This window comes from Canis lupus, chromosome 2 (genome assembly GCF_003254725.2).
Source record: "Canis lupus dingo isolate Sandy chromosome 2, ASM325472v2, whole genome shotgun sequence".
Classification (NCBI taxonomy): Eukaryota; Metazoa; Chordata; class Mammalia; order Carnivora; family Canidae; genus Canis; species Canis lupus.
In genome coordinates, this window is record NC_064244.1 from 36,332,290 (window position 1) to 36,354,582 (window position 22,293).

Below are 22,293 nucleotides of genomic sequence, written 5' to 3' on the forward strand. Positions count from 1 at the left end.
TTATTGGTACATGGTACTAGATGTTCTGAGGGTTTAGACGGTAGTAGTTCTCTAACTTCAGCATTCATAAGAATCGCCTGCGAGCCCAGATTCTTGGGCCCGAGCCCCAGATTTTTGATTGAGGTGACTAGGGTGTGCTCCTATCATAGCTGTTTCTCAGTGTATTTGGAGAAACATTCATCTGGCCTGTCAAATCCTGTGATGGTGTGGTGTGTGCGGGTTGGTTCTGTGAGAACCAGTTGAAGCACGATTTCTTATCTGACTGGGGCAGAGCTGGTAAGGAGGCAACATGGCAGGGGACCTGGGCTTTTCTTGAGAACATGTGTGGAGGCCAGTTTTTCCCCACCTGGACCTCCTTGCCTGGTCCCAGGAGCGTGGCCTCCCCTAGGTGCCTCAGGGACATGGCATAATGAACAGGAGATAAAAGAAAGTGAAACTAATCTCTGAGGATGTTATTAGGTGTGGCTCTGTTCAGAAATACTATGTGTTTTTTTTTTTTTTTTTTTCTTCTTTTTCCTTCAGGAAATGTTAATTTAATCCATGGGGAGACGGGCAGTTTTTCCTTTTTAAATGGAACTTACTCTGTTGAGGAGCGGCTGCCCTGCTTCCTGTGGTATTCCTGGGGAAGAGTGTCTGAGCTGTGCCTGGGCATTAGATGGATTCCATTTAGATCATAATCATGGTTAGAGGTCAGCAAGGGGGGCAGGGTGTAAGGTGGGTGGTAGGAGGCCAAGTGGCTGTCCTCTGATTTTTATACAGAAATACATCACCCTGACATTTTAGTTATTATGTTCTTGGGTAATACTGAATACTATTAATATCGATTTCTTTTTTTCTTTTTCTTTTTTTTTTTTTTGAGGGCTTGCTGCAGGCCGGGTGCTAAGCACTTCTGAGCATCATCTCTTTACAGAAATCCCTGGAGGCAGCTCCCTGCCCATTTCATACAGGTGGAAATAAGTGCAGAGACCTTATAGATGGCTGAGGAGGGATTTTGAATTTACTCAGTATTCTAGGGCTTACTCATTATTCTAGGCTTGCTTAGCTGGTGAAGGCCTCTCTTTACTCACAGTGCCTTGTCTTGCTTTGACTACCCTCACATTCATCTTAGCCATTGATGGGAGCAGCCGGAAGGGGGTCTGATTTTGTGTATTATCTCCAAATTCTTCTCTTTGGGACTTTCTTGTTAACACAAATTGTTGTTTACATTTGAATGCCAGTTAAGCCCAGACTATTTGGGCTGGGTTTTTGCACACACACCCCCCCCCCCCTTTTTTTTCTTTGGTCCTTTGCTAGAAAAGGATCAGGGATTATAGGGAGTTGATGGGCCTTGGCTTTCCTTTTCCTGCTTTTCATGTGAGACTCTTGCTTGCCTGAATGTGTTCAAAGTGACTGTGATTGCACAGATGATGGAAGAGGCAGACCTGGGGGTGTGGAAAGGCCTGAGTTCTAGATGTTACAAATGTTGGGTTTTCTCTTCACAATTCCAGCTCTAATCTCCAGACCTTAGAACAGAAATATCTGTATCCCGGATGACCTGTGGTGAATTTGGCTTGGAAATCCATTATCAACCCAGATGGATTCTTTTGCAGTTATCACCTTTTTCACTTTAAAAGCTTCACTGTCCCTTTGGTAAATCCCTCAAGTCTTTTCTGAGATAGCAATATTCACTCTCTTTTTATTATATGCATGAGGAAAAGCACAGGAGGAGGACAAAGTGCAGTTGTTTGAGAACTCCCTGGGAAGTGGTGGCACTCAGAGCTGTCTCTGTTTAACCAAGTTCTGGATTCCCATGTGGATGCCTGGGCCTTGGTCTGTGTGGATCTGGACAGGCAGGGCTGTTCTGTTCCAGTTTTTCATCTCTGTTTTTCTGGCTCCCTGTCCCTTCTTCATATTATTGGCAAGGCATCTCCACCCCCCCCTCCCCCCCCTTTCTTATTTCTTAAAAACCTCTTCCAAGAAAGTCTGGCTTTTGCTCCAAGTTTACAACCATAAATTTTGAGATGGTACGCGTCACCCTCTTAATCTAATTGAGCCAGCACATCATTGTGAAGACATCATTTTATTTGGGGGTATTAGTTGCTATGGTTATTTGCTGAGACTAACAGAGTCTGTGTTCTCTCAGTTGAATTTTTGGAAACTGCTATCTGAGAATAACAGAGGTGTGCCTTGCTGTAGGAATAGCCAGTGTATATACCCTGACCATTAAAATAGGGGATCCCTGGGTGGCTCAGTGGTTTAGCGCCTGCCTTTGGCCCAGGGCGCGATCCTGGGGTCCTGGGATCGAGTCCCGCGTCAGGCTCCTGGCATGGAGCCTGTTTCTCCCTCTTCCTGTGTCTCTGCCTCTCTCTCTCTCTATGTCTATCATAAATAATAAATAAATATTAAAAAAATAATTTGTAAAAGGCACAGAGAAAATACTTTGGGTGGAATTTTAGGGCTAGATGGGACCTTAAAGATCACTGGCCATCTTTCTGGTTTTCAAACAAGTTCTTTAAGGCGAATGTGTTAATTTACTTTCCCTAAGTTCATATGTGTTGTTCCTAGGTGAGCAAGGATGCAGCCTATTACTCATTTTTACTCTAGCTTCCATTCTGTTTCTTTGTGCAACAGTTGAAGTCCTTTCAAGGAATCCATTCTTCAAATATATACTGAGGTCCTGTGTACTCTAGGTGCTGTGGTTGGAAGGAGAAAAACAACGTGATCTTGACTCTCAGGGTCTCCGTTGGGATTCCTAGCCCTTGACTCAGAGAATGTGGTGCCTGGACCAGCAACATGGGTATCACCTGGGAACTTGTTTGAAATGCACACTCCCAGGCCTACTGAATTAGAATCAGTATTTTAACAAGATCCTCCACTGTTCGGGTGCATGTTAAAGTCTGAGAAGCACTGCTTTAAGATGGTAGGACATTGTAGAAGCAAAAGCCAAATCTTGAGGCCCAAGCTAGGATCACCTGTCCCTCCCACATACTGTTCCTCTCTTCTCTGTTGAGCATAATAGTAGTGTAGTGGTACTGAGCTAGAGGAAGCTTACCATTCTCTGCCTGAGTTCTAGCTCTGTCCCATCTGGACTCTGATCTTCAAGTTCTCATGTGACCTGCTTTCCCTGCAGACCTTTTGCTCTGACTCCTGTGGTCTCTTCTTAAACCACTTCCCTCCCTTTTCTTAAGTGTGCCTATTTGAGGAGTGAAACGCAAAGATCTTCTCAGGAAGCTAGGCATTTCAGGTCTTTGCATCCCATAAAGCCCATCTATCTTGGATGTCTTGGTAGCATTTTGATTCTTTTTTACTTGGCTAGCTTCCTTCCCCACTTAACGGAAAGGAAGGATTTTGTGATATTTTTCTTAGCGTCAGTGCATTTAAGAGGTACCACTTAGCTTCATAAACTTTGAGAGAAGCCATGCACACTACTTTGAGTTACTCTTTGGATAAAAAACTTACTTCGTCCAGACTTTTCGCCTTTCCTACCATCTGCAAGAGGTAAAAAGAAATTTTAATTCTGTAAAGTGTGTTAGAGTTTTCTAAGCATCTGAGGAAAACTTTTAAGGACTCAATTGTATTTTCAGTAGCTGGTTCATTAGAAGTTTACAGGTTTACCCCACTATCTACAAGTAGAGTGTTCCTATGAAACCTTTCCTAAGCTTTTAAAAATGGGATAAAGCAAAGAAGCAATTACTATTAATTTACATACTTTCAAGCATCCCTAGAGCCCCAGAATAACCTCTCTCAGGCATTTCTAGTACTTTAGGACATGTCTTGCTAACAGATGCACCAAATAAATTGAGATAAAACACAGATACTCACAGACGCAGTTCAAAGCTACGGCCACTCTAGCTACTCTGGTGGACGGCTCACTGCAAAACAAACACTGAATACTATTTTCCCTTTCCGTGTAAAAGGAAAAATCCTTTTTGGGTTTCTTGTAGCTAGTGAAAATAGGCACTAATGTAGATATTTTGTTAAAGTGAAGTGGCATAACTCAAACTTCAGAGAAACAGGGGATACCTGTATTTGATAAGTTTGGTGAATTAATGAGACAAAAATTCCTTAATTCTTAAGCTAATTAAGATTCTTTTTTTTTTTTTTTTTTTTTTATTCTCTTGTCTCCAACCTGCATTCAAGCCTCTGCTTGTGGGAGTGAAAAAAAAAACTAGCATCTTGGGGCAACCCTGTGCTTGGCTCATGTTTTTCCTTCCTTTGTGATTCCCACACCAACCCTGTGAGGTACTTGTTACCTTCATAGTAGCAGAGACTCTTGGAAGGGTTGAGTCATTTGCCCAAGCATAGGGCTGGCTGGCAATTGACAGATCCAGAGTTTGAATCCATGTTTGCCAAGTCCACACACTTCATATTCTTGTGAATTGATCTTGACTAAATGTGTGTGTGTGTGTGTGTGCATGCGCGTGTGATGTTTACCCTTTAACTGCATGGAAATACCCTTTCTTTTTTGCTTTTCACTTGATCAGTCTCTTTTAAAATGGGGTTCTTTGTTTTAACCAAGCAAATCATCATTGTTTCCCTGGAGGGAGTTTTTCTTGTGCTGACCTGGCTGTCTTAGAAGGTCTTGGAGCTTTATGCAAATGTAATTGTTGTGAATCCAGTAGCTCAGTTCTCTGTGTCCTTGCTCTGCTTTGTGTCAGGGCTGAGCCAGGCACATTGGGGGTTAGGCTCTTTAGTGCTTGAGCTTTCAGTATAGGTTGGATGCTGACTTAATCATTTAACATACTGGTTCTTGATTAGCAAATGTTTTTTGAGTATCTAATAATGTGACAATAAGCTAGTCTGGAATTTCTTTGTAGAAGACCATGTGCTAGGACTTAAACTTCCAATGTTCTTAAGAACAGCTAATGAGGCACTTTGGAAATCAATTGTTTTAGTATATACATCTTTGTATATAATTACATGTATGTGGTGAGGGTGCTATCGAGCCCTCATACTCCAGATGTGAACTTGGAGTTTTCAGTTGGGAGCAGAGTTTCTCTGAATCTCTCTGTGTTCTGATTATCTCCTGGCTGACCTGTGATCTTTGTACCCAGTGTCAAGGTTGAGAGATGCTCTTTGTCGTCTAGTCATTCCACAGAGAGAAAGGCCCTTGACTGTGGCTCTATGTCTTTGGCAGGGAAGCAGGATGGGAAGTAAGAGTAGAAGTCCCAAAATGTTCTGGGCCAGCTCCTTAGTGAAAGTCATATTCAATGTTTAAGTTGATCTTGTCTTTCTTCTTTATAAAAATATGGTTACCATTTCTTTGAGGATGAAGTCTGAATTCCTTAGCATTCCAGTCCTTCCATGATTCTTATCCCTTTTCCTTGTCTTCCATTCTTTCCATCAACCAGCTGCCTGCTGTTTCACCTTGGGTCCTCTGCTGTTGCATTTCTTTGCTTCCTGTTGCTACTTCTAGAATACCTTCCCATGCCTGTTTACTCTGCCCTGTACCTCCTCTGATTTCTATAAATCCAAATTACACTGATCTACTGAACTTTTAAGCCTCTTTTCAAATGCAATCCCTATTCTTTTTCTCTGGGAAGATTCTCCCAATGGCCTCACCTGGAATAATACCCTGCTTGCACTTCTGTAGCTCTCCCCCAATCTGATTGCAATACTATGTTCTATTTAATTTATAAGTTCATATACAGTAGTCCTTCTCTCCTTTCCCCCATCCACAGAGGATATGTTGCAAGATCCCCAGTGGATGCCTGAAACTGCAGATAGTACTGAAACCTGTAGACTATGTGGTTTTTTTTTTTCCTGCACTTAGACTATACATACAAACCCATGGTAAAGTTTAATTTATAAGTTAGGCACAGTGAGATATTAACAACAATAATTACAATAGAACAGCTAAAACAATATACTATAATGAAAGTTATGTGCATGTGGACTCTCAAAATATCTTAGTGTACTCACCCTTGTGATGTGAGATGATAAAATGTCTACGTGATGAGGTGACATGAGGTAAATGATGTAGTCATTGTGACATAGCATTAGGTTACTACTGACCTTCTGACATTAAGTCAGGAGAGTCATCTGCTTCTAGAGTAAGGCGAATGGCAGGTAACTGAAACCACAGGAAAGGGGGGACTTACTGTACACAGATGAGATTCTCCTAAATTACATTCTCCTAGAGAACATGGAATGTATATGTATCCTTTTTTTATTTCTTTGAGTACATAGATATAAGAGTCTCAAATATTTGAGTAGGTTAGGCCATAGAGTAGAGTAGTTGAGAAATTTGAAGTCAGAGGGTCCAGGTTTCTTATACTGCCATTTATAGCTGTGTGACCATGGCACGTTGTTTAATCTCTGAATCTGTTTTCCCATCTGCAAAATGGGAATTATAAATCCTACTCGTAGGATGATTATGAGGATGAAATGAGTTAAAGTACTTAGTAGGCACATGTTACATAGTAAGTACCCCGTAAATGAATACATCATGTATTTACACTTTTTTGATGTAGATGAAGGTGAGTTTGGGTCTCCCATATTATTCTTAAAGGATGTTTCCATGTAAATAGAATTAGACATCTGGAAAAAGGGTGAAGCCCCTTCTGCTGAATTTCATTTTTAAAATCAACTCTGAAAATTTTATTAGCCTTAGCGCTCTGGCTAAGGAAAAACAAATTCTCCAGAGTCTGTGTTGGTTATGGCCTCATTTAGGAAATAGAGTTTTAGGGAAATGGCCTCAGGAAAAGCACATGGATGTATAATCAGAATGCACATGATGTAACATGGTGGTTGATATGGCTGGTGGGCATATCATCCTCTGGTGACATGAGCGGTTTTCTGAGTCTGTTCCAGCTAGATTTGAAAGAATGTAAGAGACATGCTTATAGTGACTTGATCCCTCCAGCTCTTCTCTATGTCTCAGGCTTGAGTGGATAAGATGAACACAGGTCCTTTGAATTTATTAGGGCACTTCTTCCCCCGTGGAGGCCCCCTCCCTCCACTGCTGATTGAGTGCCCACTGAACATTTCCCTTCTCGACTCCGTGTCTTCATCAGCAGGACATGATCTGTGCCCAGCACTACTTTTGAGGCTAGCTTTGTCATTTCTCCTTGGATTATTAGTACCCTTTCTCTGACACAGTCTATCACCACCTAGTGGCCACAGGTAAGACTGCGTTACAGAAACTAGAATGCTACCAGGGGGTGGGTGGTGGTGGTGGTGGTGGTGGTGGTGGTATTTTGTTCTACTCAAGATTTGAACACTACCTCTTTTTGGTCCTGAAGTGCAGGGTTTAAGGCTGTAGAATGGTGCTTAACAAAGGAACATCACTTGCTTTTCTTACAGTTAAGCAATGGCACTAGGTTTAAAATGCCACACGCAGACTGGGATAAATGCTCCCCAAGCCTTGTTTCTGATAGGATGGGTTTTCAGCTTGCCCAGGCATGGGGAAAAAGAGAAGTGTCTCTGGAAATTTACCTTTGTCTGTTTGACCTCCAGGTTTGGGGACAGGCTGGGACTGAAAGGGCACACATGGCTGTGGCCAACACCAGGCATGTTTATAGCCCATGTCTCCTGATCTCTTGGTATAGAGAAGGTTTTACTTCATGTGCTTGTTGTGGCTCTCTCTGCAGCGCTGTGGTAATCTTTCTCAACAGACAACATTAGGGGAGGTGGTTTTATGTTAACAGTGACCATTTCCTATATATACAAGCTTCAGCCAGACTTGTCTGAGCTTGAATTTTCTTATATATATATATATATAATCTGCCTTTTTTCACCTGTGAATTATATAATCAGGAACTTCACCTTTGATGAGTACATAAACCAGTGGAGTGCCCAATTTACCTTCCCCCTTTGTTCTTTTTATGACTCCTGCTCTCAGCCAGGTGATGTGCTAGGTTGTAAGGATATAGTGGTGAGCATGAAGGGACACAATCCTCACCCTTAAGGGATTTACTAGTTGGGGAGGTATTAACAGAATTATCACCCGAACAATATAAAATTGCTATGAAGAAGGAGGTACAAAAAAAAAGGAGGTGCATAGGAATCAGAGTGAAGGTAGAGTAGGGCTTGGCCTCGTTACAGAAGTCAGGACAGGCTTTTTAGAGGACTGAATCCTTGAGTTAAGGGCTCCAGGTACAAGTAGGACATTCTAGGAACTGGCAAAACCCGGAAAGGGAGTTGAAGGCCTAGGTCCCTCAAGGCATCTCAGACTTTGGGAGGGACTTTGGTCTTAGTTTTTAGAGCTATGGGAATCCACCGCAGGATTCACTATTGGAGCTGACATTAATGGTGGGAGAACTGATTAGAGGAACAAAAGTGGGTGTGGGGGACCAGAGCAGAGGCATTTGCAGTTACATGAGGCAAATGGTGGCATTTGATTGAGGTGTTGCTGATGGTGATGGGAAGAGTGAATAGAACTGAGATGCTTAGGAGGATGGGTAGACACACTTGGGAAGGACACTGTGCTGCTAGGGACAACACATGAGTGTGTGACTTTGACTTGTGTGGCCGGACATATGGTGGCACTTTTGCCAAACTGGGGACGCAGCAAGAGGCCTTTGGTTGGCCCTTTTTCAAGATGGTATAATAGGAGAGAGAGTTTGGCTTAGAGAGTGGTAAGGTTAGCTGAGAATGGGAGTTGTGGGCAAAGCTGCACTCTTGGGGACTCATGTCCACCTCTTAGCCCTCACTGCAGGTCCTCTTACTTGGCAATCTCAGATGTTCTACATGTAAGCCAACTTCTGTTACCATGCCCAGTCAGTTCAGTACAACATGTCTTTGAGGGCCTCCTTGTCCGGTCCTGTCTCAGGCACTTACTATGCATTATGCCAGGGAACCACTCATGCATAGTTCTGGAATCATTCCAGATACAAGGTGATCAGGCACAGAGAGTAAGTATAATTGACTTTCAGACAAGGGAGAGATTAGCGAGGCCTGGGGATTTAGGTGTTTGTGCTTCAAGCAGCCAAGAGGCCATTCTTGTTACAAGTACTTACCTTGGCACTTGGACTTCATTAACTGTAATCAGTTTCTAAATCCAGGGAGATGTAACCAAGGAATAAAAATTTTTATGGAGAGTTATATACAGTTCTGATAACTTTGGAGGTCAGAGAAAGGAAATAGATGTGCTGAAATAACTGTGATGATAAGGTTACCTTGAGTGCTTCATTATGTGTGCACATGGTGTGTTTGTATGTGCACATAGGTGTTTAACTTTCCCCAAGGAGAAAGTGGGAATGGCTTGACTTGTGGTACTGAGGTAAAACTTGTGTAAATTAAGGTAGATCCTAACTTTAAGAAAAAGCATGAACCTTCTTTTACTGAAAAAAGAATTGGTACTTAAGTTAAATTCTCTTAACACTTTGTGCAGAAGAGTATCTGGGGAGGCAGAGCATGGCATCCCCAGGAAGAGAAGGACACTTCCCCTTTGTTCCCCTAGTCAACAGACACCTTTGAGAGCAGTCCCCCAAAGCCCAGACTTCTAGCTGTTTCTGTGTCCCTTAGCTGCCTTGGTCTCCTCACTCAGAGGTGGAGGTGATTTAATTCTGTAAGGCAAATACTTGTCCTCCCCAGAAGCTACCAGTTACGACTTCTCTCTGCTCTGGCCAGCGTTCTGCCTTTCTAGCAACAGATGTTTCTGCAAAGTAAATATCACTGACTTCTGGCACCTTCTTCTATCTTGCACTGGACATGAAACAGTGGGTTTATATGAGCAGGGTGTCATGACGTTTGGCATCCACTCAGCACCAGTACCAGCCTCTCTTCCTTCTCCACTCCTCTTACTGGCATGTGCGTGTTAGATTCCCTTTGTGTCAGAGTGAAGACTCCAGAAAGAAATCTCCCTGCAACTATTTGGAGAGTTGATCATCTACATAAGATGCCACCAGTTATTCAGGGTTGAAATATATAAGAATCAGTGTGGGGATCCCTGGGTGGCACAGCGGTTTAGCGGCTGCCTTTGGCCCAGGGCGCGATCCTGGAGACCCGGGATTGAATCCCACGTCAGGCTCCCGGTGCATGGAGCCTGCTTCTCCCTCTGCCTGTGTCTCTGCCTCTCTCTCTCTCTGTGACTATCATAAATAAATAAAAATTAAAAAAAAAAAAAAGGAATCAGTGTGTTTTAGGTGTTCTTTTTGGGCGTCTTCTCCATTGTTCCATGTAACAGAGAGGGGTTTATCTCAACTGGGGTGAGGCATCATGGTATATCCACATATGCTACAAGGATCTCTGCTCCCAGGAGCTGATAGAGCCCCAGATCCCCACCTTTGAGCTGTGTGCTCTTATGTCCCTCCCGTAACTTAGCTGAGTTCTCAACACAGGTAGTCCTGCTTATTACCTTCCCTGGGTTCTGTCATTGCAAGATTCACACGTTAGGAAAGAATAGACCAGCCTTGCCTAGAATACCAAAGCTTACAGTATACTAAGTGCTGGGGCAGTCTGTCTCCCTCCGTCTCTTGACAATCTGATGGATAAGCTGAGGCTGACAACTTAGGTCAGGGGAGGCGACTTAAGAAGTTAGGCCTAAGCTAGGGTTAGTTACACCTTTAGTAAACAGTGGAGCTGAAATTTGAACCCAGGAGCCAGGTGAGGTTGGGGTGAGGGCTAGAGGCTGGGGAAGGGGCTGATTGGCCTACAACCAGGACCTTATGCAAGGCAGGTATAAAGGGGGAGTTTTTCCAAAGCAAACTTGAGCTGCTGTTGCAAAGACTGGGGAGCAGATGCTGAAAAAGCAAAATACCCAGTGTCCCCCTACGCCTTTCCCAAAAGATTTCTCTCTCAGGAATGAGCCATTCAAGCCCATTGTGAATTCCTTTTCAGATTCCAGTAACTGGGACTCTTAGTATATCTAGCTGTGTTCCCTGGCCTACAACCCAGTATGAACTCCAGACCAGTACTCACCACCTAATTCTTCCATCAAGGGGACAGGCCTCCTTATATCAGCTTCACAGGGCCCACATGGCTTCTCAGGTTTGTGTTGTGGTGGGGTGTCCTGTGTGTCATTCAGCAATGAAATAAAGTTACTTTCTGGTCATAAGCTAGCAGGCCCTGCTCCAGGTTAAATGGGTCCTCCTTTGAAAAGGCCCCACAAAGGCCCTGTTGTGCATTATTAGCTACTCCTTGATTGTCATTAGTAGTTGCCCTTGGCAGCACAACTTCTCAGGTGCATGTTGGGAGATTTCCTAAACCTAGCTTACATTTCACCTTTCTTCCACTTTGTGTAGATGCTTGTCCAGCTTGAGTCTTTCTTGCCTATGGGGGAGGCACAGATGATTGTTAGGTGGATAGAGAAGCAACCCTATTTGTACTCTTGGCTCAAGGCCTTTGTGAGTTCCAATCAGGAGAACATTCTGACCATAATGGAACTGAGCACAGCCATGCCCATATTCTGTGCCTGATACCCCTTGGCCTTCTTGGGGGCTTTGTCTTCCACTATGAAGGGTGATTCTGCCTTTATCTCATCCTGCCCACTTGTGGCCTCCTGTCTTTCCTCCTCACAGTGTTCTGACATTGAGATGACTCTCTTTCTTTCTTGACTTGCTGGGGAGTGATTTGTGTTCTTAGGTATATCCTCAGCTTGGGTCGGCCAGTTTTAGGAGGTGTCTGATTCCTCTGCCAGCATCTTTGGGCTTTTTGCCAAGAACCATTCCATTAAAGTGACTGAACCAAGGAGAGAACAGAGACTATTGGCTGTTGGCTTCTGGGTTCTTCTTCTCCACTTTAGGTGTCCTCCTCATTTGGTATAGAGCAGAGGCCCTTGCACAAGCTGTCTTGAGATTCATGTCATCTGAACACATAGGAGGATGGTCTCTGAGCAGGAGCCCCTGCTCTCTGTGTGGGAAGCCTGAGACCCAGACCTGAGAACAGCAGGACTGCTTAGCCGGGCTCTTCACTGGCAGCTACTGCTTAGAGGAAGCTCTGGGATTGGTGAGCTGCACATTACTGATTGAATTTGTATACCCTGCTCCATACACACACATTATTCAGGACATACTGAGCAGGATGTATTGCCAGGTACACAGAATGGAAACAAACAAAACCAAAAGATGGGAAAAAAAACCCCAAACAAACATGACTCCTAACTTTAAGGCACAGTCCTGGGAACTAATGAAGATGAGAACTGAATGCCATTGGTGCTATTATTCCATTAGATTATGTTGATCTGTGAAGCCAGAATCCTTCCAACCTCCTTCTCATATCTCATTAAAGCCAGTCCATGTTGGCAGTTATGCCTCCTATTTTCCTCCTTTGGGAATTTGAACATAATACCATTTCTCTTTCAATAAGGGAAACATCCATGAGGGTAATTTGAATGATTAGCCTAATCTTCGGGAAGGCTGCACATGGAATTAAGTTAAGCACATTTGTACCGAGCAGCTGTGTCTGTCAGGCCACTTAAAGGTACCTGGCTGGTTTTATACCCTTAACAGAAGCTGAGGGTTCAGGAGGGATCATTGGCTTTTAATGCTGTCTTAAATAAAAGCTTATTTTTTAAATTTGACAATTTGAATGTATCCAAGGGCTTGCTTTATAGATAACACATGTGGGGTGTGTTTTTACCCCAACTCAAAACATTGCCAGGGCTTTGTTCTTGTGGCGGGGAACGCGATGACCCAGGGAAATAGTTCAGACGGAAATTTGTCATGCTGGCTGGTCATTCTGCTCATGAAGGGAACTGAAGGTTGTGAGAACTCGGCCTCATGTGTGCTTGAGTCAGAATAAGGAGTCCAGGATCTCCTGTGCTGTGAGAATGGGGCGCTTCATGCCCTTTCTTCCAGCTCCCTCTGACCTCCTGGGAGGTCCATTGGCTGGGCTCATCCACAGGTATAGATGCTGATACCCAATCTGACCTACGCTTCCTCCGTAGGTCTTCTTCCGTACAGATGCACACGACAGGACTCACTGCGTGGCTTAAGGAATTAGAACTGGGGCCAGAATGGTTAAAGCAGTGTAGTGGAAATAGTAATTTTTCAGGCCAATCAGAATTTCACGTTAGAAACAGCTGTTCAGTATTTTGAGTTTACATTGTGTTTGGAATAAGCCTCAGGGACAGATCTGGCTGCTACATTAGTAGGACTAAACCGTACAGCATATAGGAAAATCAGTTGATGTCAGTAATTCATATTTTTTCTCTTTTTCTTGCCAGATTTGTCTTTGGCGAAGAGGAAATTTGCCGATTCCTTGAATGAATTTAAATTTCAGTGCATAGGAGATGCAGAAACAGATGATGAAATGTGTATAGGTAAGTCATAACCATGAGTATGATAAGACGGGTCACTGTTTATCATAACTGTCGGTGACCTTGCTGAGCCTTTTCCCTGTGATAGGAAGTATCTAAGTGTCCTAAATTCAGAAATCATATCAGCAGTGGTGGGGAGCAGGGTGAAGTGAGGATCAGGGGCCAAGGGGCTATTCTGGGTTTCCCCTCAGAGTTCTGGGACTATCTCTTTCACCCTCAGACCTGTAGGAGGAAGCTTGAAGGTTTGCAGTGGGGTTCTGCTCCCCACCCTCCTGTAGTGTTTTGCTTCTGGCTGCTTTTGTGACTTTTCTTTGCCCCAATCACAGTAGTATAGAACTGAGAACAAGAACAGAAGATAGGTAGATAAGGGAAGAGTTGGAGATTGCAAATAATAGTTTGTGGGCTGAAGTCAGAATACAATCATGTTTTCTTTGGCACTCATTTTTTTTAATTGAATTAACATATAAATTGAATTTGTGTAATGTTCTGGTTTTCTAGATTTTTAAAATTGGAGAATCTGATCAGCTGGCCCTACATTCAGGCCTGGCAGTAGTTGGCTAGAGCTAGGTAGCTGCCACTGCCTTCAGATGGACAGAGGAGTTTGGTGTTCAGCTCTCCTCTCCCTTTCCTTTACCAGAGGCTGAGGGTGGGGTTACCATTGATTACTTTGCTGTGCTACTTCTCTTTTCACTATTACCTTCTGTGTCTTATAGGCAATCCTGAGAACAGAGGATTTACAATATCAAGACACCTATCTTTGGCAGGGTCCAGTCATTGCCCTAAATTCTTCTTACATTTGGTCATCTTGGTTAGCTCCAGGGGTGAGCAAGGATTGAGAGAGCTGTCAAATGCTTATTGAATCCCTGTTGTCACCAGAGTGCCAGGATCTGAGGATGAGGGAAGGCAGCTGGGAGATAGCTGAGAGCAGTGGAAACGCATCAATGTAACCCCTGAAGCTCCCCAACATTACATGCATGTCCTGAATATCCTCAGGGTTATTGTACTTAATGCCTTTTGCCTTTGGGAATAATTTGGGTAAAGAAGACTCTCCATGTCTGACCACCATCCTGCAGGCTGCATTGTATCAATAGGTGGCTTGAGGACTCAGGAAGTGGAATCCAAGGAGAAGCCAGAGATGTGGCTTCCATTGCGAGCTGCACTGATGTAGTTAGTTGTGGTGCCAGAGGAAAGGTTGGTTTCTGACGCAGCCCCACAACCAGAGTTGAAAAGGTCAAATCCTGAGCAGGAAATCCTTCAACTCCTAAGCGTAATTCTTCCCCTTCCAGCCTACGGTCTGGAAGCTGGCCAGCACCTCATCAGTCGTGGGTAGTCTCAGGAACAGGCAGGTCTTTGAAGGAAATCCTTTGCTAGTTAGAGTGCCAGGTGAAATTAACCTGCATTCAGGGTCATCCTGGATCGTTAATGATTAAAAGATAAGGGGAGCCTTGGGAAGCAATTGACTTTAGGATTCTGCATGTGCCAGGGGAATTCAATCCATAGCATAATAGCTGTACCTGGAAAGACTCCCAAAAGCTCATTTCTCTATGTCGCTTTCATGGCACTTTCTCTTTTCCAGCAAGGTCTTTGCAAGAATTTGCCACTGTCCTCAGGAATCTTGAAGATGAACGGATACGGATGGTGAGTATGGCTGGGCTGCTCTTGCTCTCATATAGTGTGGTTCATGTCAAGAGATTTGTTGTCAGAAGAACTGGGTTCTAGTCCAGCCTCTACCACTTGAGTGTTTTAAGCTCTTGAGCAAGCCTTATCTTCTCATCTTTGCAGAGTTGGAAACGTTTCACAAATGTTAAGAGATTACTATGGATAACTTTATTTTATTTTTTTTATTTTTTATTTATTTATTTATTTATTTTTGATAGTCACAGAGAGAGAGAGGCACAGAGACACAGGCAGAGGGAGAAGCAGGCTCCATGCACCAGGAGCCCGATGTGGGATTCGATCCCGGGTCTCCAGGATCGCGCCCTGGGCCAAAGGCAGGCGCCAAACCGCTGCGCCACCCAGGGATCCCTATGGATAACTTTAGAACCACATTTATTGGCCTCCCAAAGATTCACTCTAAGGTGAACCTATAAGGTATGACTTATGGGTGGATCTTCTGAATTGTTTAACTTTTGGGGGCCTCTGATGCCCTATAGGCAAAGTGGGGATGAAGGTGTCACACTTTGCTCCTTGCTCTCCTTATCTTATTGAATTTATCCAAGTGAACCCTGCCCTTCAGGGTTATTCTGAAATACCTAACCCAGTGCCTGCCCTCTAGTATGCACCCAGTAAATGGGCACATAGTAAATGATGGTAATTATAAGAAGTTCTTCAAAAGGAGGTACTATGCAAATTTAAGAATCAAATGCTGATCTCTAAGTTCTTAAGAAATATCTTCTGTATTCTAATTCTAATGTGGCTCAGCATCAATGGATGAGAGATTCCACATCCACAAGAAGTTCTTTTACATCCTCTCTTTAACCCTGAGATACCAAGAATGAAGCTGATTTGAAATCCTCCTGCTGGCGGCATGCTGATTTGTCCCCAAGAGTTCTTGTCCCCAAGCTAGTGGTGCTCTAGAGGCCTAGGAAGAGTCTATCTATCAATGAAGATTTTTCTTCTCTTCCCATGCTAAAACTGCTCATTTGAAACTAAGTTCACTGTCTTAATCTGCTTAGACTGCCATAACAAAATACCCTGGGCTGGATGGCTTCCATAGCAAACACTGATTTCTCACAGTTCTAGAGACTAGGTAGTCTAAGACCAAGGGATCAAGGAACCAACTGATTGGGTTCCTGGTGAGGACCCTTTTCCTGGCTTGCACATGGCTACCTTCTTGCTGTGTCCTTAAATGGCAGAGAAAGGGGACAGAATGGCTGTTGGTTTTGGCTCAGAAGAAGGGCATTAATCCTATTGTGAGGACTCCACCCTGATGATGTAATTACCTTCCAAAGACTCCATCTCCAGAAAGTGTCACGCTGGGGATGTTAAATGATAAAATGAGGCATATCCTATTTTTAAGACTTTGTTTGAACAAAAATTGGTTCAAATTGGACAGTACCAAACTGGAACTGTTTAGGAAAGCTCGACTGACAAGAACTATAGGGGAAAGACTTTTATGGAGAACATATGGAAGTAGCAAGGAAATTAAAGTTGATTGGCTATATCTCAGGCTGTTGCCTTATTTGGGAAAGCCTAGTTGTTTCTATTTCTTAACCTTGAGGGATTTGCAGCCTTGGGTTTTGGTTGGCTTATGTAGGCTATTAGAGCATTGGAGCCACCTACGTCTAGTGGCCTCTTTGTTTAATTAATTTAACAGAGGTTAGGGCTTCCCCTATAAGTCTTGAGGAGATGCTGTTCAGTCCATAGCCTCAACCAAGACATTATATATGCACACATTTTTAATTTAACCCGCATGATGACTTTGTGAGGTGGTACCTATATCATCTCAGGGTCTAAATGAAGATATTGAAGTTTAGAATGGTTAATAACATGCCTAAGATCATATAGTTAAATAGTGTCGCAGTCTGGATTCAAACCCACATTTGTGTTAGACAAAGAATGGGGGAATTTCTTTGAAATCGCAAACAGCAGAAGCTCTCACCTCCTGCCCTGCACAGAGACTCTATTTTCCTTGATTGCTCATTTTTGGGTGCTTGAACCAGAATCAGAAGGCTGGTGGTTGCAGCAGGTTTGGTGGTGGGTGGAGGCAGGGGGAAGCTTGTCTGTGCACGTGCTATTGTGTAAGAAAGGGAAGTGATTCTTTTGAGTTTAATTCCTGGCCGAGTCACTATTTGTGGATGGGGGGGTGTGGTGAGCAAATAACGATGAAAACCCTGTAGATGCTATGGCCTGTGGTAAGAGAACAATGACTGGATTATACTCTTCAGCTTGCCTCTGCAATTTTATTATTTATGTCAGTGAACTGAGTTTCTTCTGTGTGTGTCTGAGTATCTCACTATTACAAGCCCCTTCCCCACCTCCTCACTCTATGGCAGCCTCATCAGTTCAGCTCAGCATTGCAAAGCTGCACCTTTTTGGGGAGCCTTCTCTGACTCCTTGGTGTATTTGGCCATGCTTTGTATATTCTTAGTATCCAGTTCATGTCTCTGGATTCTCCACTTACCACCTTGTGTCTGATAATCATTGCATGTGTCTGTTTCATAATAAGTAGGAGTTCTTGAAGGGCTTGTAGTGGGCTTCTGTGTCCCCAGCATCAGCACAGTGCTTGGAACTGAGTGGAAATAACATAGTCATAGATTCTTAGACCCAGAACAACCTTACTTCTCACTATATGTAGTCTTTCATTGGCCACATGGGAAAACTGAGGTCTAGTGAACATGAATAGCAAGCAGTAGAAGGACTGGGACAGGATCTTGGACATCTTGGTTCCCAGATGAGTAGTTACTGCTTTTGTGTATTTAGTTTCTCCTTAAGGCTAGATTGTCAACCACTGGAGCAACTTGGGAAGTATAAAATACACTGATGCCTGGGACGAAGTACAGAGATTCTGATTTTATTGGTTTGAAGTGTAGGCTGGACATTGGGGTTTTTAGAAACTTCCCAGATGAGCCTGACATGCAGCTCAGGCTGAGAATTGGTGGCTTAGGGGTTCAGCATACCACTGTGAGCTTTGGAGACTTACCTTATTTGTGCAAGATTTAAGCTAGTGAGCCCATTAAGCAACATCAAATAATAATAAAAATCAAACAAGTTAACATTGCAACCCTCATGTTAAAATGCTCTCTTCTCAGATAAGTGCTTTCAAAATTGAGAAAAAGGCAAATGGCAATAAATTTGGAGACCTGCCACCTTTTATTCCTCCCTTGCCTAGTTAGTTCTTGGCTGTGTCCATCTTTGCCTTTCTGGCATTTACTCTGTTGGTTTCATTGTGATGTATATGCATGTGACTTAGAAAAATAATGCTTTGTTGCATCAGGATTCCTGAAATAATTAGTTGAGCAATGAAGGAGCAGTGAATGACTTAAAAGGAAAGATTGTAAAATATTTTACTGTCTTAGAATAGACCTTAGAATCTTAGAACTGGAACAATCCAGCCTACTCATTTTGCAGATGAGGAAATTAGAGCCCAGAGAGGTTAAATGCTTTGCCTGTGGTCACACAGTTGGCAGCCAGTCAAGAAATAATTCATTCATTCACATAGTCATTGAAAAATATTCGAGTGCTCCTTTGTTTTCAGCACTCCTCTGTGTTTGGGGGAAAATGGCAGGCAAGTGAACATTTACAAGATAGTGATTGTGTGTGTGTGTGTGTGTGTGTGTGTATAATGGTGAATTAGAAAACTTTAGCTGGCTTACATCTTTTGAAGAAAACCCTTGGTGGGGTGGTGAGAAGTTACTTTGGAATATGCTGGTGATCATGGAAGGCCTTCTTAAAGAGGTGACCTTTAAGCCAAAACCTCAATTAGAATAAGAAATGTGTCATCCATCAGAGCATTTGGGGCCAGAGCATGTGAGGGAATGACCAAATGCAATGCCTGAAAATGGGACAAGTTTTGTACATTTGAGGTGCATGGGGATGGTATGGCTGGCATATAGGACCTGATGGAGTGAGAGCTGGGGGAGGAAGTTGAGTGGCAGCCAGTGGTCTGGAGGCACAGATGTCCTGATCTTAGCCTAGTACTGGTAGGAATACAAAAAGTCAGGCTTGGAAGGTTTTCATGCCACTTAATGTCCAAAGGTGTTTTCTTGTTTTTAACCTAGACTCAGTGTTGATCTGCCTAAAATATATCCACTTAAATGTAACTTGGGTGAATAGGCATTTACAAGATGTCACCCGAAGCTGAAATTTAGAACCTACCCTGTTACTAGTTCCCCTCTGCCTTTACATGGTTGCTTACATTTTTAGAGGTACTCATTTTTATTATTTTTGAGATTTTTAAATTTATTCATTAGAGCAAGCAAGTGAGAGCACAATTGGGGGTGGGGGGGGCCAGAAGGAGAGGGAGAAGCAGACTCCCTGCAGGACCCTGAGATTCAAAGGCAGACACTTAACTAAGTGAGCCACCCAGGTGACCCAAAGGTACCCATTTTTAGAGAATCAGCCATAGGAAGAATTCCATGTTGTGAGATGGTGATTTTGATCTGACATGCTTTCATTTCAAGTATTGTGAACAATTGGCACATGCAGTAGTATTACTTGATTTAAAAAAAAAAAAAGATTCATTTATTTTAGAGAGATTGAGAACATGAGTAGAGGGAGAGGGAGAGAATCCTCAAGCAGACTTCCCACAGAGTACAGAGCCCAACGTGTGGGGCTTGATCCCAGGACCCTGAGATCATGACCTGAACTGAAATCAAGAGTCACTGAGCCAACTGAGCTACCCAGGTACCCTGCTTACTCAAATTTTAAAGTGAGACACAGGGAGGCATTTTGTGTCAGAATTGCTAGAGTTTTTTCCTGATATTTGCTTTTGTGTGTATGTGTGTCTACTCCATTCCCCTGCCCTGTTTTTCCTCACCAGATTGAGAATGCCAGCGAGGTGCTCATCACTCCCTTGGAGAAGTTTCGAAAGGAGCAGATTGGGGCTGCCAAGGTGAGAATTACGCAAACCTTGTTCTTGGATTTTCGGGCAGCCCTGGTTTGGATTTTATATAGGGGCTCATCTGTTACTCACAAGCGTCTAAAGTAAGATTGAGTGGTCAACCTCAGAGCAGTCATTCTAGTATTTTGTTACCTAATCGTTTTGTGCTGGCTCATAAATCATGTAAAAGTAGAAGACATGCTTCCTTGTGTTAGTGGATACATGGGTGCTTGGACAAGGTGGAATTGTTCTTATTGCAGAGGTTCTGGACTCAGAGCCTAGACCACGCCCTCAGGCAAACTGGGCCTGAGGGCATGGTGACCCTATTCTGAGCTCCTTTTTTTGTGGAGTCAAAATGTGCCCTTTGTTGCCAGATCTTGACGCTTTTCAAGAGAAACTGAAAAGCCAGTTTTCTTTGAAATTTCCTGGTTTAAAAAAATGTTGGCATTTTTTTTTTTAAAAGCCTATTTCCACATGGTGCAGGTCACAAAGCAGGACTGCTTCAATTTCTAGGTCCCAGTTTGTTACCACTGACCGGGAGGAACTGCACCTGAAATGTGGCTGACTTGTAGCTGAAATTTCCATGAAAAGACTACCAAGGGAATCTTGTTCATTTTTGAAAGATGGATTCTTCAGAGTTACCCTGCTCTGTGAGAAATCACTAGGAAACCCTAGGTAGTTTGTCAGTAGGGTGTTCAGGAGGCCACCTGCGGGGAAGGTGTTTGCATTGGGATCTAGGAAAGCAGAAGGATTTTCAAGATTTTCTTCCTCTTTTTCTGGAACTGTAACTCCTTCAGCTGCAGTCCTTTGCGCCACCTGCAGGGAGTTTTGGGCAACATGACTCTGACATGTTTAGATTTTTACTCAGTTGTGAAATGGTCTTGAGAGGTCGATGCCCGTAGATGGGGAAAAGGTAACTGAAATATAATGAAGTGGGATCTCTCTCCCCACCCCACCTAATAAGCACATGTGCTTCTGAAAATGAATACGATTGGGGCTGAAAAAGATGTGCTGTTCAGTCAGGGTTCTTCTGAGGGATGGTGGACTGCAGTTTGAAGGATGGACCATAGCGAAGATTTTTCTTCCAGTTCTTTAGCACTTTCTACCAATTTTACACTTTACATTTATGAAGAAATTAGAGCTCATGGGTTTTATATCATGGATTAAGGAGTGTAAAATTAAAAGGGAGTCTTGTTCTGCTAAGATTTTGTCCAAGATTTTGCCATAAGTGTCCCTCCCCAGGTTCTCATGTTTGTGGGCCCAATGAGCAAACCTTCACTTTAGTGGCCTCGGGACCTGTGCTTCCTACACCATAACATACAGTAGTGGCTCTGGACATTCTGAAGAGCTTTGAGACAGCAACAGAGCAGATAGACCTCTTTATTGACTCCCCTTTCCAAGAATCTTTTCTGCATCTGAGCACAGATGTTTCTCACTCTGGCCTCTTCCCTCAGCCCTAGTTTTGGGCTTTCATAACCATGGAGGAAGAGCAGGAGTCTGAGTGGGGTCCTTTTGGGTAATACCAGTAATTGCAATGACTGGAGCAGGTACTTTTCTGGGGGTGAGGTAGGGGTGGGGCTGTAGATGATGGGATGTAGGAGAATAAAATAATTTGTTTAAAGTCATTACTCGTAAAAACGTGTTGCCTCTCATACACACTCTGATCTCTCATTCTTCTTGAACAGTGTGTGATGTTGGGGGTGATTTCTCCTTCTCCTTCCTGTGTCATTTCCTTTTTTCACTGTACTTGTTCCTCCCTTCCCCCTACATGCACATATTTATATCCTAGTATTGTATACATATAAGAGAAAGCAAAGAAACACACTCTTCACCAGGCAGTCTAGGCAGCAGCCTAAAGAATACCTAAAAGCCAGCCAGGGCTCTTGAGCAGCCAAGTGGAAGTTTCTGAACTCTGCCTGTGTGGTGCTAAAATTACCCTTCCTCCCCCTCTCCTGCTGCTTCGGTTGCTATAACAACCTGTTGCTACTTGCAAGAAGCAGAAGTTAGTGTTGGATATGAAGACTGCCAGGGAGGAGGACTCCTGGGCATTCTGGTGTTAGTGTAGCTGCCCTGCTGTAGGGCGTGAGCCCAGAGCTTGACCCTATGTTCAGAATTCTGAGTTTAGGGGAATTTGTTTTTCCTCCAGCTGAGGTACATTTGGAGAGCTGTGCTCTACAGTGAAAGTAGAGAAGAAGTTAGCATTGGTGAATAGGGGGCCCTAACCTCACTTGTGCCATTGGCATGCCAACTTGGGGAGTAGCTGAACCTCTCCGTGCCTGTTTCCTGATCTGTAGAATGGGGGAGCAATAATATTTACCTCCTAGAGTTCTTTTTTTTTTTTAATATTTTTATTTATTTATTTATTTATTTATTTATTTATTTATTTATTTATTTATGAGAGAGAGGCGCAGACACAGGCAGAGGGAGAAGCAGGCTCCATGCAGGGAACTTGATGCGGGACTCGATCCCGGGTCTCCAGGATCACACTCTGGACTGAAGGCGATGCTAAACTACTGAACCACCCGTGCTGCCCTACCTCTTAGAGTTCTATGAGGAAGACATGAGTAAACAC

General features: G+C 43.4%; 1 protein-coding gene across 17 annotated transcripts in view; it reads left to right on the forward strand.

Moving 5' to 3' along the window:
* The window catches only part of ARHGAP26 (Rho GTPase activating protein 26), a 418,559-nt gene that overhangs the window by 87,815 nt on the left and 308,451 nt on the right, over positions 1-22,293 (forward strand). For 14 of the 17 annotated variants that reach the window (XR_003136017.3, XR_003136019.3, XM_035713919.2 and 11 more), the window contains exons 2-4: positions 13,088-13,183; positions 14,757-14,818; positions 19,662-19,733. Coding sequence is in view for 15 of the 17 variants with exons in the window: in XM_035713919.2 (XP_035569812.2) it covers positions 13,088-13,183; positions 14,757-14,818; positions 19,662-19,733 (230 nt within the window). In the remaining 2 variants the exon portion in view is untranslated. Of the gene's footprint in view, positions 1-5,988; positions 6,049-10,761; positions 10,912-11,730; positions 11,869-13,087; positions 13,184-14,756; positions 14,819-19,661; positions 19,734-22,293 lie in introns of those variants that run through there. The other 3 variants (XM_035713924.2, XM_035713925.2, XM_035713926.2) reach the window with 3 other exon arrangements.